Source organism: Ylistrum balloti, unplaced genomic scaffold (assembly GCF_031769215.1).
Source record: "Ylistrum balloti isolate Yb309-2 unplaced genomic scaffold, AGI_CSIRO_Ybal_v1 Utg370700, whole genome shotgun sequence".
Lineage (NCBI taxonomy): Eukaryota > Metazoa > Mollusca > Bivalvia > Pectinida > Pectinidae > Ylistrum > Ylistrum balloti.
The window spans coordinates 1,378,626-1,393,056 of record NW_026782420.1 but is presented as its reverse complement, the minus strand read 5'-3'; the positions used below and the strand labels follow the sequence as shown (position 1 = coordinate 1,393,056).

The window sequence follows — 14,431 nt, the reverse complement described above, 5'->3', positions numbered from 1 at the left end:
TGGAATTAGACCCGACAGTAGACATCACACAAAAACAAGGGGACACAACTGGGCTTCTGTAGCATTAGTTTTATAACTCTAATGAACAGAAGTACTAGTAAAGATGTGAAGGCTTATGTCAGACATGGGCTTATTGCCAGATAAATGTTTATAAAGCCTTCATAACTCACAAGTGTCTTTTCTACTATTACGACAACATACACTCTTTGTTTAGCAAACATCTTGCTGGTTCAAAGCATACTTCAGGGCAAATTTGTTAAGTTTATAGGTCTGAGGATTTCAATCATTTTCATCATCTTAGTAGTATTGTTTATGTCCATTCAGTATTTATAGTATCTGCTACTTGTTAGTGTAGTGTGGTATGGTCTTTTAAAGCCTTGTGATTCAAAATATCTTAATTCTTTTCTGATCCATAATCATAAGACCATACAGTTCTTCACTAACCATGGCCAAGTATCATTATATTATAATTATTCAGAGAAAGTTTTATGTTCAATATACGACCTTAAATGTGATAAGTTTTAGAAATCTCCTATAAAACAGAAACTCAAGAAATGCTCTGTTTATCACATAACAAAAGTATCTAGGCATTTATCAAACAAGTGTTTTATTAAACATAACAGTCTCTACTGGGGATATTCTCACTATTTGCATCTATATGATATCATGAAATTCATGTGTCACAAATGAAGCAAAGAGAACCTTCAGCCATTCACAAATATATCACACACCATCATTAAATAATGAAACAGGTGTTATAACACCGATAACAGACTTTTTATTAACAAGGTAATTATAAATCTTAATAAATAAATATCTAGGGTGAGGACCTCACGATTTTACATTATGACCTACTGCAGTGTCCCAGGGCTGAGACCCCTTTACTAATTCTTAATTGTAGCATTAACACTTATTTCATAGGGTAACTAGGGTTTGAATCTCTAGGAATTTGACTATGACTCTTAAGGAATTAAATCTCACAACATTTGATCATATATAACTTAAATGAAATGATTTAATTATTCAAAATGAGCTATCTTATTCAGTTGACACCAGACATAGGACCATTTGGAAGGGTAATGTATGATGCAGTATGGCTGACCTCAGTCCGTCAGCTAAGGTTACAATGACCTAATACTACAATAATAATACCTAATAATGCTACACAGTTTACCATCTCTATACTATATAAATGAAAGATTATTTCTAGAACATATGGAGTTGTTAGGTGAGTGCAATGAACTACAGATTCACTCTGATGAACAGTCAGAATCCGTCATGTCGCTTGGTGTGTGTGACCAATGAGGACCTCTGACTGAAGGATCGATTACAGATATTACATTTGTAAGGTCGCTCGCCTGTGTGCGTGCGTATGTGTGCCTGTAGGTACAGTCTGACAGAGAATGCCTTGTTACACATGCTGCACTGATAAGGCTTCTCTCCTGTATGAATGCGGTTATGAACTTTAAGCGTAGATCGTTGGGAGAATGATTTGAAACAAATGTGACAGGAGAAGGGCCGTTCTCCGGTGTGTGTCCTCATGTGTGACTTCAGGTAGTGTACCATTTTAAAGCCCTTCCCACATACATTACACACATTATGTTTGTCCCTGTCCCCTACCATGACTTCATCTGCTGTTTGCTCTACATTCTTCCACCTCTTCTGGATGGCTGTTGTTGTGCTCTGGTTACAGATATTCAGGTGTAGCTGCAGGTGCACTGGATGAGCAAACTGAGCCAAACACTGGTAACAGGAAAACATTCCACTCTGGTGACTTTCTGCAGTGTGTGATGCCAGTTTCTGCTTGGAAGGGAATCCCTCCTGACAAACATTACACTTGTGTATGTTCTTGTGGACCTGCATATGCCGCGTCAGATCCTGCTTTCGGCGAAATGCTCCATCACATACTGAACACTGGAATGGGTAATTAACTCTTTCATTGTTCTCTGTGTTTGCATCCATTATGCTTGATTTTTGTTGAGGTTGTGAACTAAAGTTGGCATTATTATTGCTACTAGTGCCAAGTCCAAGACTATTCTGTTGGAAGTCAACTTCTGTGGAGCTTGAGTTTACCGAGCTGTGCACATACTTTTCATGCAGTCGTAATTGTGTTACAGTACCAGCAGCAAAACTGCATTCTCTGCATTTAAATGTTTGATTCACATGAGATTTTTTGTGGAGAGACAGACCAAAGTTATTTGCACACATGATACCACAAATGTCACAGGAGACTGGTCCATCAATATTCTGTCTTAACTTTCCACCCTGACCACTGATGTTGTTAGCAGCAAGCATGGTCTCATGAAAACCTTGATATGTGGTAGGAAAGATAGGTTGCGTGTTAGTGATGGCTAACATATCAGGGCCAGACTGGAGTAAAGGAACATTATTTTCAGTAGTTCTTTGTGCTACAGCTGCAGCTGCTGCCACAAGTCCTAACCCATTCACATTTATACTAGAATATTCAGATATCTCTGGTCTTGTGTGCTGTGATTTGTCTACTTTCTTCTTCTTTTTCTTCCCCTGACATTCTTCATCATTGTCATCACTGTGATAGATATCTTTTTTGTTTTTAGGTCTTATTCCTGCCATCATGGTCATTGATGGCAATGTGGATGTCCAGGAATTGGACATCCCCTGTGTTTTTATGCAACTATTAGAAATATCTTCCTTTTCCCCATTATAAGCATCTGAATCAATACACACAGAACCAACTTGTGGGTTTGTCTGTAAGTTCTGAGAAAGCATGTTCACTTGACTTACATTCTCATTCCTCTCTGGATTAACTTGGCTTGTAGAAGGCAAATCTTTGCTTTGTGTTTCATTTGACACATCATAACCCATTTGCTGTTTAAAAATCTGAAACATCTTTTCTTCAATGACAGTACTTCTACTTGATGCAGACTGACCATCATTGTTACTTGACTGTAATTGCTCAAAATATGATGTAAACTGAGGATCTGCTCTTAAAGTCTTCTGAAAGGCAAGGGTGGGGTCAACTAATGGTAGCGGTTCTGGGACCTTGTTGTGCACACCAAACATAACATTTTCTTGAATGTTCTGTCCATCATGGTTCAAATTCTGACTATGGCTCATCACAGAGGTAGTTTGGGGTCTTGTACTTGATGCAGTCCCTGGGTCACCACTCCCATGGGGTTTGATCCCAGACATGGTCACACTTGGAATCCCTAGGGTGGTAGCTACCAGGTGTTGATTCAAGAATCCAGGTGTATTTGTTGCAGGTGAGTTATTTCCATTGTGAGTGTAGTGACAGTTCTGTGTGTTTGGTGATGATGTTTGGCCTCCATTTGGTGAAGTATTGATATTTAAATTGGATGATACTGGACTTGATGACTTGGAAACTGTTGTTGTTGAGGAATTTCCATGATGCTGTGAATGTTGTAAAGTTGGTGAATAACCAGAGTTTTGATATGTAGAGCCTTCCATCGTCTTGTGGTGTTAGTTACAGAGAAAAAAAAACAGCGATGTTTTCTTGTTCTTTGTCTGAAATAAGAAAAAATAAAATTTACTTTTCTGCATTGAAACAAGGGGTCTAACAGGCCTGTAACACTCACCTTACAGCAGCAACTAAAAGGGGAAATAGTAATACACATTACAAATTTATGTCAAATTACATTTGTTTGAACAATTGAGGGGGAGGTGGTTGGAGGTGGGGGGGGGGGGGGGGAATAGTAAACTTGTACATAGTAAAATAGATGTTGAGAATTACTTTTTTGACAAAATCTCTCATAATAGATCTGCTGACATATATGTGAAGATTTATCCCAGCATAATACTGGCCATGTGCAAACACCATATGCTGTAATCTTGTGCCTGCTCTCAGTATGTTTACCTGTTACTTTGGTGAATTTTAATCAACTGTACATGGCCATGGTTTTCCATGCTTTATAATATTCTAGACTAGCTTCTAATGATACTTTAGTCATTGCATGTCAGTGGATGAACAACACTGAAAAATGTTACATATCTAGGATGTAAATCCTTATAGCTCAGGAGGTATAATAATATTACATGTATGTCTTGGTGGATTGATGAAGTAAACTATTCATTAGCAAAAATCATCACATTGATAAGAAATGAAAACAAGTGATTTTTGAGTGGAAGCATGATATGCCTGTAGGCCTATGCACAACGTGTACAGATACTGAAAGTATCCAGCAGTGTCTACGATATTTTAGTGTGTACATGGGTACCTTTTGAAGTTATATCTTAATGGACAGTCAAAATGGAGATTAATCTTAAATTTACATGTACTGGTTATATCATTTTTAATACAAGTGACCTTGACCTTCATGTGTGGTATTTCAATGAAATTGGGTAAAAACTTTTGTATTTAGATCTTTTTCTCTTCTCTTGTTTGTTTTTGCTCTTTATTACATTGAATTTGAAAGTTCATCGAAAGAACTTTAAATGTCAAATCCCAGATGGTCTCCCATCAGCCATTTTGTTTTTCTAATTAGTTTCAAAACAAAAGGTCACAAGTAGGGATCATGGAGAAAGTATGTATGAAATTGGATAAAGAGCCATTAAATTCCTCACAAGAAATTGTAATAACACACTTTCATAGTCAAAATCGAAGATGGCCATCTGTCAGTCATGATGTTTTTCTGACAATCCTGATATCAAAATGGCACAACCAAGGGGAACCTATATATGAAATTTGAGAAAGATCTATCTAGCACTTCCTCAAAGAAAGAGCAATACAAATTTTCATAGTCAAAATCCAAGATGGTCTCCTGTCAGCCACTCTATTTTGCTGATCTGTCCCAAAATACAAATAGCACAATTGCAGACAAAGAAGAACCTCCATACTAAATGTTAAAAAGATGTATCCAGTACTTCCTAAGAAATAGGAATAACAATCATTCCAACTCTAAATCCAAGATAACAGTCGCATGTCAGCTATTTTGTTTATCTGATCATTTCCAAAATCAACAGGGACAAAGTCATCAAGTTCCCCCCCACCCTATGATCATTTGTAAAATATATACATTTCCAGTGAGCGACATGGAAGACTGGAAAAGATATCAATTAGGTCACAGCAGCCTCATTAAATATGTGAAGAATTTGCGAATAATCAAACTTGAACAAGGGGTTTAGGTTACAAATCTACCAAGCAAGTTTCATCATAATCAATTTGTTCCTTCAGAAGATAATGTGTGGAAAGCATACAGTTACAGTGTTGAAAGGAATCGGCCAATTAGGTCACAGCAGCCTCATCAAATATGCACAGAATTTGCCATAAATCATACTTGGGCAAGGGATTAAGGTAAGTGTACCAACCAAGTTTCATCTAAATTCAACCAGCACTTCATGTGGAAAGCAGCATACGGATGGACAGATGAACAGATGGAACCCATTTGAATATCCCCCCACAACTTCGCTGGCTGGGGGATAATCAAAAGGAACAACAAGGGACCAAAGAGAACCTTCATATGAAATTTCGGAATGATTCATTCAATACTTCTCCAAAAATAGGATTAATGCCTATCAATCATCTTGCTTTTCTAGTCATTCTCAAAATGGACTATATATATAACTAAGGACAAAGGCAAAGTTACATTTGAAATTTGAGAATGATCCATCTAGAACACAAAGAAGAGGCCCAAGGGCCCTGCATCACTCACCTGGATAATTCATCAATTCAGTCATTGAACAAAGAATATTCATATATGACATAATAATTTTTTAAATGATTTCCCTATTGGGTCCAGGCCTTCTGGTCAAACAGAAGTCGTATTCCCCATTCATAAAAATTGCCTCAGACCGATCTAGGACAATATCTTTGCATGAAAGGAGGATCTTTAAAAACTTACATTTCCCTTATTGGGCCCCACATCTCTGATGTCAAGAATCCTGGTTGATACAAATTCAGATTCCTTTCAATTTGGTTTACTTCAGACCAAATTGAAACAGAATCAAGGGACTCCCACAAAAGATGGGTTTTAGAGAAACTTGCTCTATTTCCACCATTTTGTCCTGCCTCTCTTGTCCCAGAGGCCTTAGATCCAAGACTCACCATTTATAGGAAATTGATTTCACTTCTCCAAGGGGTCTTTCACAATAAATTTTGGCAAACTCTATTCATTCCTACAGGAGTAGTAGGATTTAAATTCAACCATATGGGCTCCACCCTTCCTGCCCTAGGAAGCCTAGACCTACACTTTCCCTCATCTGTAGGAGGCTGCAGACTAAATTCATTCCTACAGGAGGAGTAGAATTTTAGAGAATTTGCTCTATTCTATTGGGTTTTACTCCTCCTGACCGGGAGGCCGAGACCCATCACTCATACAAAACTGGTTTTCCTTCACTCAAGCGTGCTTCAGACTAAATCTAAACAAGCATGATAGATTTTAAAGAAATTAATAGATTTCCCCCTAATGGACCCCACTTCTCAGGCCCTGGAGTTCCCAACCCACCATTTACACAAAATTATTTCCCCTTCCCAAAAGAATACCTTCAGACCAAATTTGGTTAAAATCCACTCAGTCATTCATGACTAGTAGCAATTTATAGGAAAATTGACATATGCCAGACCAATGGAGGACATGCAATTTTATCCCTAAAGCTCACTTGGCCCAACAGGGCATAACTAAAAGGGAATCTACATTTAAGAAAGAATGATAACAAACTTTCACTGTCAAAATGAAAGATCTGTGCTTGTCAACTATCCTTTTTTTTATCACTCCCTTACTTATAAGGGCACAACTAGGTGCCAAGGAAAATGTTCATATGAAATTTGATTTTCAGCCATCTAGTACTTCTTCTGAAATTGCTTTCAATGTCAAAATCCTTGATGGCCTTCTGTCTGCCATTTTGTTTCTTGAATCACTTAAGAAACAAGAAATGGGACAGTGTACAACTAGAGGCCAAGGGAAATATTCATATGAAATTTCAGAACTATCCATCCTATACTTTCCTGAAATTCATTACTGTCAAAATCCAATATGGCCACACGTCAGCCATCTTGTTTTTTAATCCATTCAGAAAGGACACAATGTACAACTAGGACTCAAGAACCCCACATATTGATTGGAAAATTATCCATCAGGTACTTCACCAGAAATAGTCATGTTAATATGCAAGAAAGCCTTTTGTTGGCCATTTTGCTTTAATGAATCAGCCCCAAAATGATACAGTGCACAACTAGGGACTAAGATGAATGAAGGGTCATTTGATCAGATAATTTGCTAAAAACTGAAAGGGGATATCTTCAAACAAGATAAACATTATGAAAACAACAAGGGGAAGTAACTCTTCCAAAAACGGCCAAATCAAACTGCCGTTGATCAGGATAACACAACCTCATATCATGGTGATAAAGCCTAACATGTTTGATGTAGATAGACTGGAAACTTTGGGAGAATTCAATATCTGGACAATTCAACGTTTACAATGGACGAATGTACAGCACCATACGTCTTATGAAAATATTTGACAATCTCATGAAGAGTAACGTACGGGTAGAGGATAACAAATTTATTACTCAAAGCTGTAAACATATCCAACCTGCTCTACTTAGAATATTTTCGAACATTTAATAGACTAGTATATATGTGTTTTTTCTTCCACGAACCTCAAAGATGTATTTCGACCATGCATTACGTACTACTAAAAGATCAGCTATTTCAACATTTATCACAGGTCGGGGAGATGGCATTGGGATTTTGTAAGACCTCGACTCTCGCTTAGTTGTACCTTAATCACCTGAAGTTATTGCATAATTACGTAATTTTAATACAGCTTTTAATGAGGAATATACAAGAACAATCCTTCAGCTGATATCAGGACTTTTATCAGACCTGTTTATTAAAAAATTCAGAACTCGTAAGCAAACATGTCTGAAATATCACGCACAATAACTATATTTCAGCAAATTCGTGGGTTACTTCCAAATTTCAAAGGCGTGAAGATGACTGTTCACACATATGACCAAAAATACCACGTACCTACCATCGTTATGCCGGTGGAATGTATTTATTGTTGGTATCCATTTCTGATAATTAACGTTCATTCGTCTGCGGAAGGTAGAATATCTACTTCCGTAGAGGAGAGTTCTAAATAAATTTATGCAAGAGTTATATCCCTTCGCAATTAATGGAGGGATTTGGGACACGGTATAAGAGTACTAGTGAGCTCCATATATTTATAGGATTGTGAGTACTGTTGTATGAATATATTTGTCTGAATGTGTGTATGGTAGTGGTAGTGTATATTTGTAGGATGTTGAGTACCAGTGTATAGCTATATCTGTATGGTGGTGAGTACCAGTGTATAGCTATATATGTATGATGTTGAGTACCAGTGTATAGCTATATCTGTATGGTGGCGAGGACCAGTGTATAGCTATATATGTATGGTGGTGAGTACCAGTGTATAGCTATATCTGTATGGTAGCGAGTACCAATGTATAGCTATATATGTATGATTTTGAGTACCAGTGTATAGCTATATATGTATGATGTTGAGTACCAGTGTATAGCTATATCTGTATGGTAGCGAGTACCAATGTATAGCTATATATGTATGATGTTGAGTACCAGTGTATAGCTATATATGTATGATGTTGAGTACCAATGTATAGCTATATATGTATGGTGGCGAGTACCAGTGTATAGCTATATCTGTATGGTAGCGAGTACCAGTGTATAGCTATATATGTATGATGTTGAGTACCAGTGTATAGCTGTATTTGTATGATGTTGAGTACCAGTGTATAACTATATTTGGTATGACTTTATATGTATGATTGTAACAATGTATAACTATATATTTTCCCTGACTATGAGTACCAATGTATAAATTTTTTATGGAGACATATTAACAGAAGCTATTCTAACTTATTTGTGGATCCAATTTCTTTTTATATTGTTAAATGTGCCTGTGATTCTATATATTGATTCTATATTGTGAAATGCTACCAGTTCAAAGTCACTTGATTCTGAATACCAATAAATGTGTTCCAAGTTTTCTTCAATAACAACCGGAAAGCTAAATATACTTTCTTCACATTGCACCTTTATTATCAGTCAAAACAATATATATATATATATATATGTGTGTGTGTGTGTGCATGGTTTTACACAATCAAAAATACATAAACACCAGACAATCCCCTGTTACACTCCTCACACAATTTGGTGTGCTTAAATACCTCACCAATATGCTGCTGACAACAAAGGTAATGCAAGGAAATGCTGAAATGGAATATTTCAAAATTCTGAATCTTATTTAAATCACAGTATAAAAGTGTAGACAATTGATATGAATCAACAATGAGTCCAATGTGACATTTCACAACAGAAGTTTCCAATATGGTATTATTATGATATAAAAGTGACACTGATGAATTTTAATACTTTCTTCAGATTTGAAATGTCACATGGCACTTTTCTAGCACAAAATCATATATATAATTTAATACCCCTCCTTTTCATCCTGCAATACAAAAAAAAACCCCTGAAAGCAAATGTGCATAACCAGACAATGCTGAGCTTATTGCAGGACAAATCATGTTTGGTTTTAGCGAACAGAAAAAAATTAACGAGTGGACTTATTAACAGACCTGGGCTTATTGCCTGATAAAAACATTGGAATCGTGCATACTCCAAGCCAGAATGTTTGTCATAAAAGTTTCTGTAATACTGTAAACTTTTTTTCACACAACATGAATACACATACTCCGCTCAAACACTAACACAATAAATACAGCCCCAGTTACACACCAACATCTAAAGGTGGGTTATAGAAAATCACTTAGTCTTAAATAACACTGGAACACATTGACAAATATCATAAACCACAAATAAGGTAACCTACCAAGTTACAAAGTTTACCAGATATAATGCTGATTTGCACATTTTCATGGAGACAGATTAATAGAAGCTATCCTTACTTGTTTCTGGATCCATTTTTCCTTTTTATTTTGTTTAATGAATCTGTAATTCAATTTTAATATGAAATTTTAAGTCTATGTTTAAGCTACATTTTAACTAGATAGTAATGTCCTATTTGTATAAAGAACCAACATTATATGTAGAAAATCAAATTCAGTTTTGCTATTAAACCATATACATGTGATTATTACCAATATTCATTACAATCCTGAAGACCAGTTAACTTTTCATTAGTTGAATACTTAGATAGAAATTATGATATTACCTTGGTGTTTCTATTTTTAGCAACATCACCTGAACGGAAATGTCACAACAGTCTCCTACCCTTTTCCATGGATTATTTACTTTGAATTTCTGTTTTGATTAAGAAATATAAAAAAAAAACTTCTAAGATTTCTAAATCTGAGATGATAATATAATATTTTAATGACATGAAAAGTGACAATGACTTTGACTTTAAAGGGTCAAGGTTAAGTTGATCAATTGTTATTACTGGATACATTCCTTTGCGGTGGGTGGTACTGATATGTGGAGGAAACATGCTACATTAGGTATATACACAAATGTAGATGGGTAAAGTGAACAAGCACCAATTATGTCATTACAATAAAACTAAGAAGTATTGCACTCCTCCATTCTAATAAATTCTCAATAATGAATTTTAACTGACAAACACAGGCGTAACACACTTGATCAACTTCAGGACAATCCCCATGTTCCTTTAACAATAGATCCAGGACACAGGAACTGTGTGGATCTGAATGTCAAATTAGGAAAAAACTTCCGCTGTTTCCAGTCAGGGAAATCATACCAACAATAGCTTAAGCACTTTAGAATGACAATGATATTATTTATGATGCTAAATGGTTTTGTTATTTAGTGATAACCCAGTGATATTTGTCCAATGTTTTAAGTCCTAACACAATCAAAAGCCTTTAAAGGTTTACTCTATATCTATTGGATACATTTACCATCAAACTCAATTTTTATAAAAAAAAAAAAAAATCTACAAACACTTTATAACAAATCTTGATAAGAGATCCCACAGGGATCTTGGCGCCTACCAATATCTGACCTTTATTCAGTCTTAAAAAGTTGGATCTTTTTTCCTCTTTTCTTTGTTTTTGTTGTTTATTAAATGAAATTTGAAAATGCACCTGAAGAAACAGCATGAACAATCATTAACAGTCTTGCCCAGAGTGCATTGTTGTACCTTACATAGCATCTCTTTAAATGACTCGCATCAATTCAAGATTCCTGAAAAATGTTTTTGTGTCAAATAAAGTATTGCATGATTTTTTTGTTATGTGAAAATATCTGTTTGTTCATCTGGAATATTATATCATTAGATTTATATGGCTATAAACATAATATACTTTCACATTTCTACTACCGACATGTTATGGAGAAACATGTTCATATACTGTGACATCAGTAATAACTTATGATAATTAGGCTGTATTATTGGCAGGTTTCCTTCCCTAAAGCACTAATGTGAAACGGTAACACTAATCAATGGCATACAAAACAGTCTACAGGTGTTTACATTGTCAAGGATGCTGGAATCCAAGATGACAGCCTGTCAGTCATTTTTCTCCAAAATTACAATAACAAGTTATGACTGTCAAAAACAAAGACAGCTGCTCTTCTGATCAGTTTCAAAATGGACTATGCTGAGCTGAAGACTTAGTAAAACCTATAAATGAAATTTAAAAATCCATTTCCACTAAGAAATAGTGATCACAGTAAAGTAAAAAAAAATGGCTGTTTAAGAACAGTTTGACAAATTACAGACAAAGGGCGATTTGAACACCAGAAAACTAATCCTACAAAACATTAAATAAAGGACATTGTTTAAATCAAAGAAGCTCAGAATATTACATTGTATAACTTTGAAAAATAAATATATTGAATATTTAGGTGTATCATACCATGTGATGTCCAAGGTGTATAATACAATGTATAGACAAAGGTGTATCATACAATGTATAAACCAAGGTGTACCATACAATGTATAGACCAAGGTGTATCATACAATGTATAGACCAATGTGTATAACACAATGTATAGACCAAGGTGTATTATACAATGTATAGATTAATGTGTATAATAAAATGTATAAACTAAGGTGTACCATACAATGTATAGACCAAGGTGTACCATACAATGTATAGATTAATGTGTATAATACAATGTATAGACCAAGGTGTACCATACAATGTATAGATTAATGTGTATAATACAATGTATAGACCAAGGTGTACCATACAATGTATAGATTAATGTGTATAATAAAATGTATAAACTAAGGTGTACCATACAATGTATAGACCAAGGTGTACCATACAATGTGTAAACCAAGGTGTATCGTACAATTTATAAACTAAGGTGTATCGTACAATGTATAGACCAAGGTGTACCATACAATGTATAAACCAAGGTGTACCATACAATGTATAGACCAAGGTGTACCATACAATGTGTAAACCAAGGTTGTATGATACAATGTATAGACCAAGGTGTACCATACAATGTGTAAACCAAGGTGTACCATACAATGTATAGACCAAGGTGTACCATAAAATGTATAAACCAAGGTGTACCATACAATGTGTAAACCAAGGTTGTATGATACAATGTATAGACCAAGATGTACCATACAATGTGTAAACCAAGGTTGTATGATACAATGTATAAACCAAGGTGTATCGTACCATGTCTAGACCAAAATGTATCATAAAATGTATTGATTAATGTGTATAATAAAATGTATAAACCAAGGTTGTATGATAAAATGTATAGACCAAGGTGTACCATACAATGTATAAACCAAGGTGTATCGTACCATGTCTAGACCAAAATGTATCATACAATGTATAGACCAAGGTGTACCATACAATGTATAAACCAAGGTTGTATGATACAATGTATAAACCAAGGTGTACCATACAATGTATAAACCAAGGTGTACCATACAATGTATAGACCAAGGTATACAATACAATGTATAGACCAAGGTGTACCATACAATGTATAAACCAAGGTTGTATGATACAATGTATAGGTTGTATGATACAATGTATAGACCAAGGTGTACCATACTATGTATAAACCAAGGTTGTATGATACAATGTATAGACCAAGGTGTACCATACAATGTATAGAACAAGGTATACAATACAATGTATAGACCAAGGTATACAATACAATGTATAGACCAAGGTGTACCATACAATGTATAAACCAAGGTTGTATGATACAATGTATAGACCAAGGTATACCATACAATGTATAAACCAAGGTTGTATGATACAATGTATAGACCAAGGTGTACCATACAATGTATAGAACAAGGTATACAATACAATGTATAGACCAAGGTGTACCATACAATGTATAAACCAAGGTTGTATGATACAATGTATAGACCAAGGTGTACCATACAATGTATAAACCAAGGTTGTATGATACAATGTATAGACCAAGGTATACCATACAATGTATAGAACAAGGTATACAATACAATGTATAGACCAAGGTGTACCATACAATGTGTAAACCAAGGTTGTATGATACAATGTATAGACCAAGGTGTACCATACAATGTATAGAACAAGGTATACAATACAATGTATAGACCAAGGTATACAATACAATGTATAGACCAAGGTGTACCATACAATGTATAAACCAAGGTTGTATGATACAATGTATAGACCAAGGTGTACCATACAATGTATAAACCAAGGTTGTATGATACAATGTATAGACCAAGGTATACCATACAATGTATAGAACAAGGTATACAATACAATGTATAGACCAAGGTGTACCATACAATGTATAAACCTATCATATTGTATCATATTTTGTATAAATAAAGTTTAACATCAAATGTAATAGTCTGATGCTCTTAGGAATGCTTACAATATTTGAATGCATAAATTCTGACACATCTCAATAAGAATTTCTTTTTTTGTAATGCTAGTGGTAAGATTAAGGCATGTAAAATAAGCACTTTATTGTGACTAACATTTTATTACATGGAATCTCTTTCAAAACAAGATTCCATGCATCATTAAATGTAGTTGATCTAACAGCTTTTGTTGTATTGTGACAGGAGGAGGCCAGGTGTTGATGTTAGAACTATCAATACTGACTGAAACAGAGTGATGAAGAAACTGTACAGCTACAGGTTACTTACTGTCATGGAATGGTCCTCTGCTTATATTAGAAATATAATCTTTTGAGAAAAATAAAAAGACAAACTTTTTACATAAACATGAACAGTGTATATATGTGTATGTAAAAAAATTGACATGGTTAGAAGTCACTTTACATACAAACAACAGTAATCTCAAAGGTTTAGACACTTCACATACCAACAGTCTCATCAGTACTCTCTAGGGTTAGAAGTTACTTCACATACCAACAGTCTCATCCGTACTCTCTAGGGTTCAGAGTCACTTCACATACCAACAGTCTCATCAGTACTCTCTAAAGTTTAGGGTCAC

The 14,431-nt window shown here is 35.0% G+C and overlaps 1 protein-coding gene across 1 annotated transcript; it reads right to left on the bottom strand.

Annotated features, from left to right (window-relative positions):
• Positions 1–1,266: 1,266 nt before the first annotated feature.
• LOC132557615 (zinc finger protein 354C-like) lies at positions 1,267–8,026 on the bottom strand. Its single transcript, XM_060222123.1, has 2 exons — positions 7,975–8,026; positions 1,267–3,504 (listed from the first exon to the last, which is right to left on the bottom strand). Exon 2 carries the CDS (start codon positions 3,445–3,447, stop codon positions 1,267–1,269), a length of 2,181 nt encoding a protein of 726 aa, XP_060078106.1. The 5' UTR covers positions 3,448–3,504; positions 7,975–8,026.
• Positions 8,027–14,431: the final 6,405 nt, after the last annotated feature.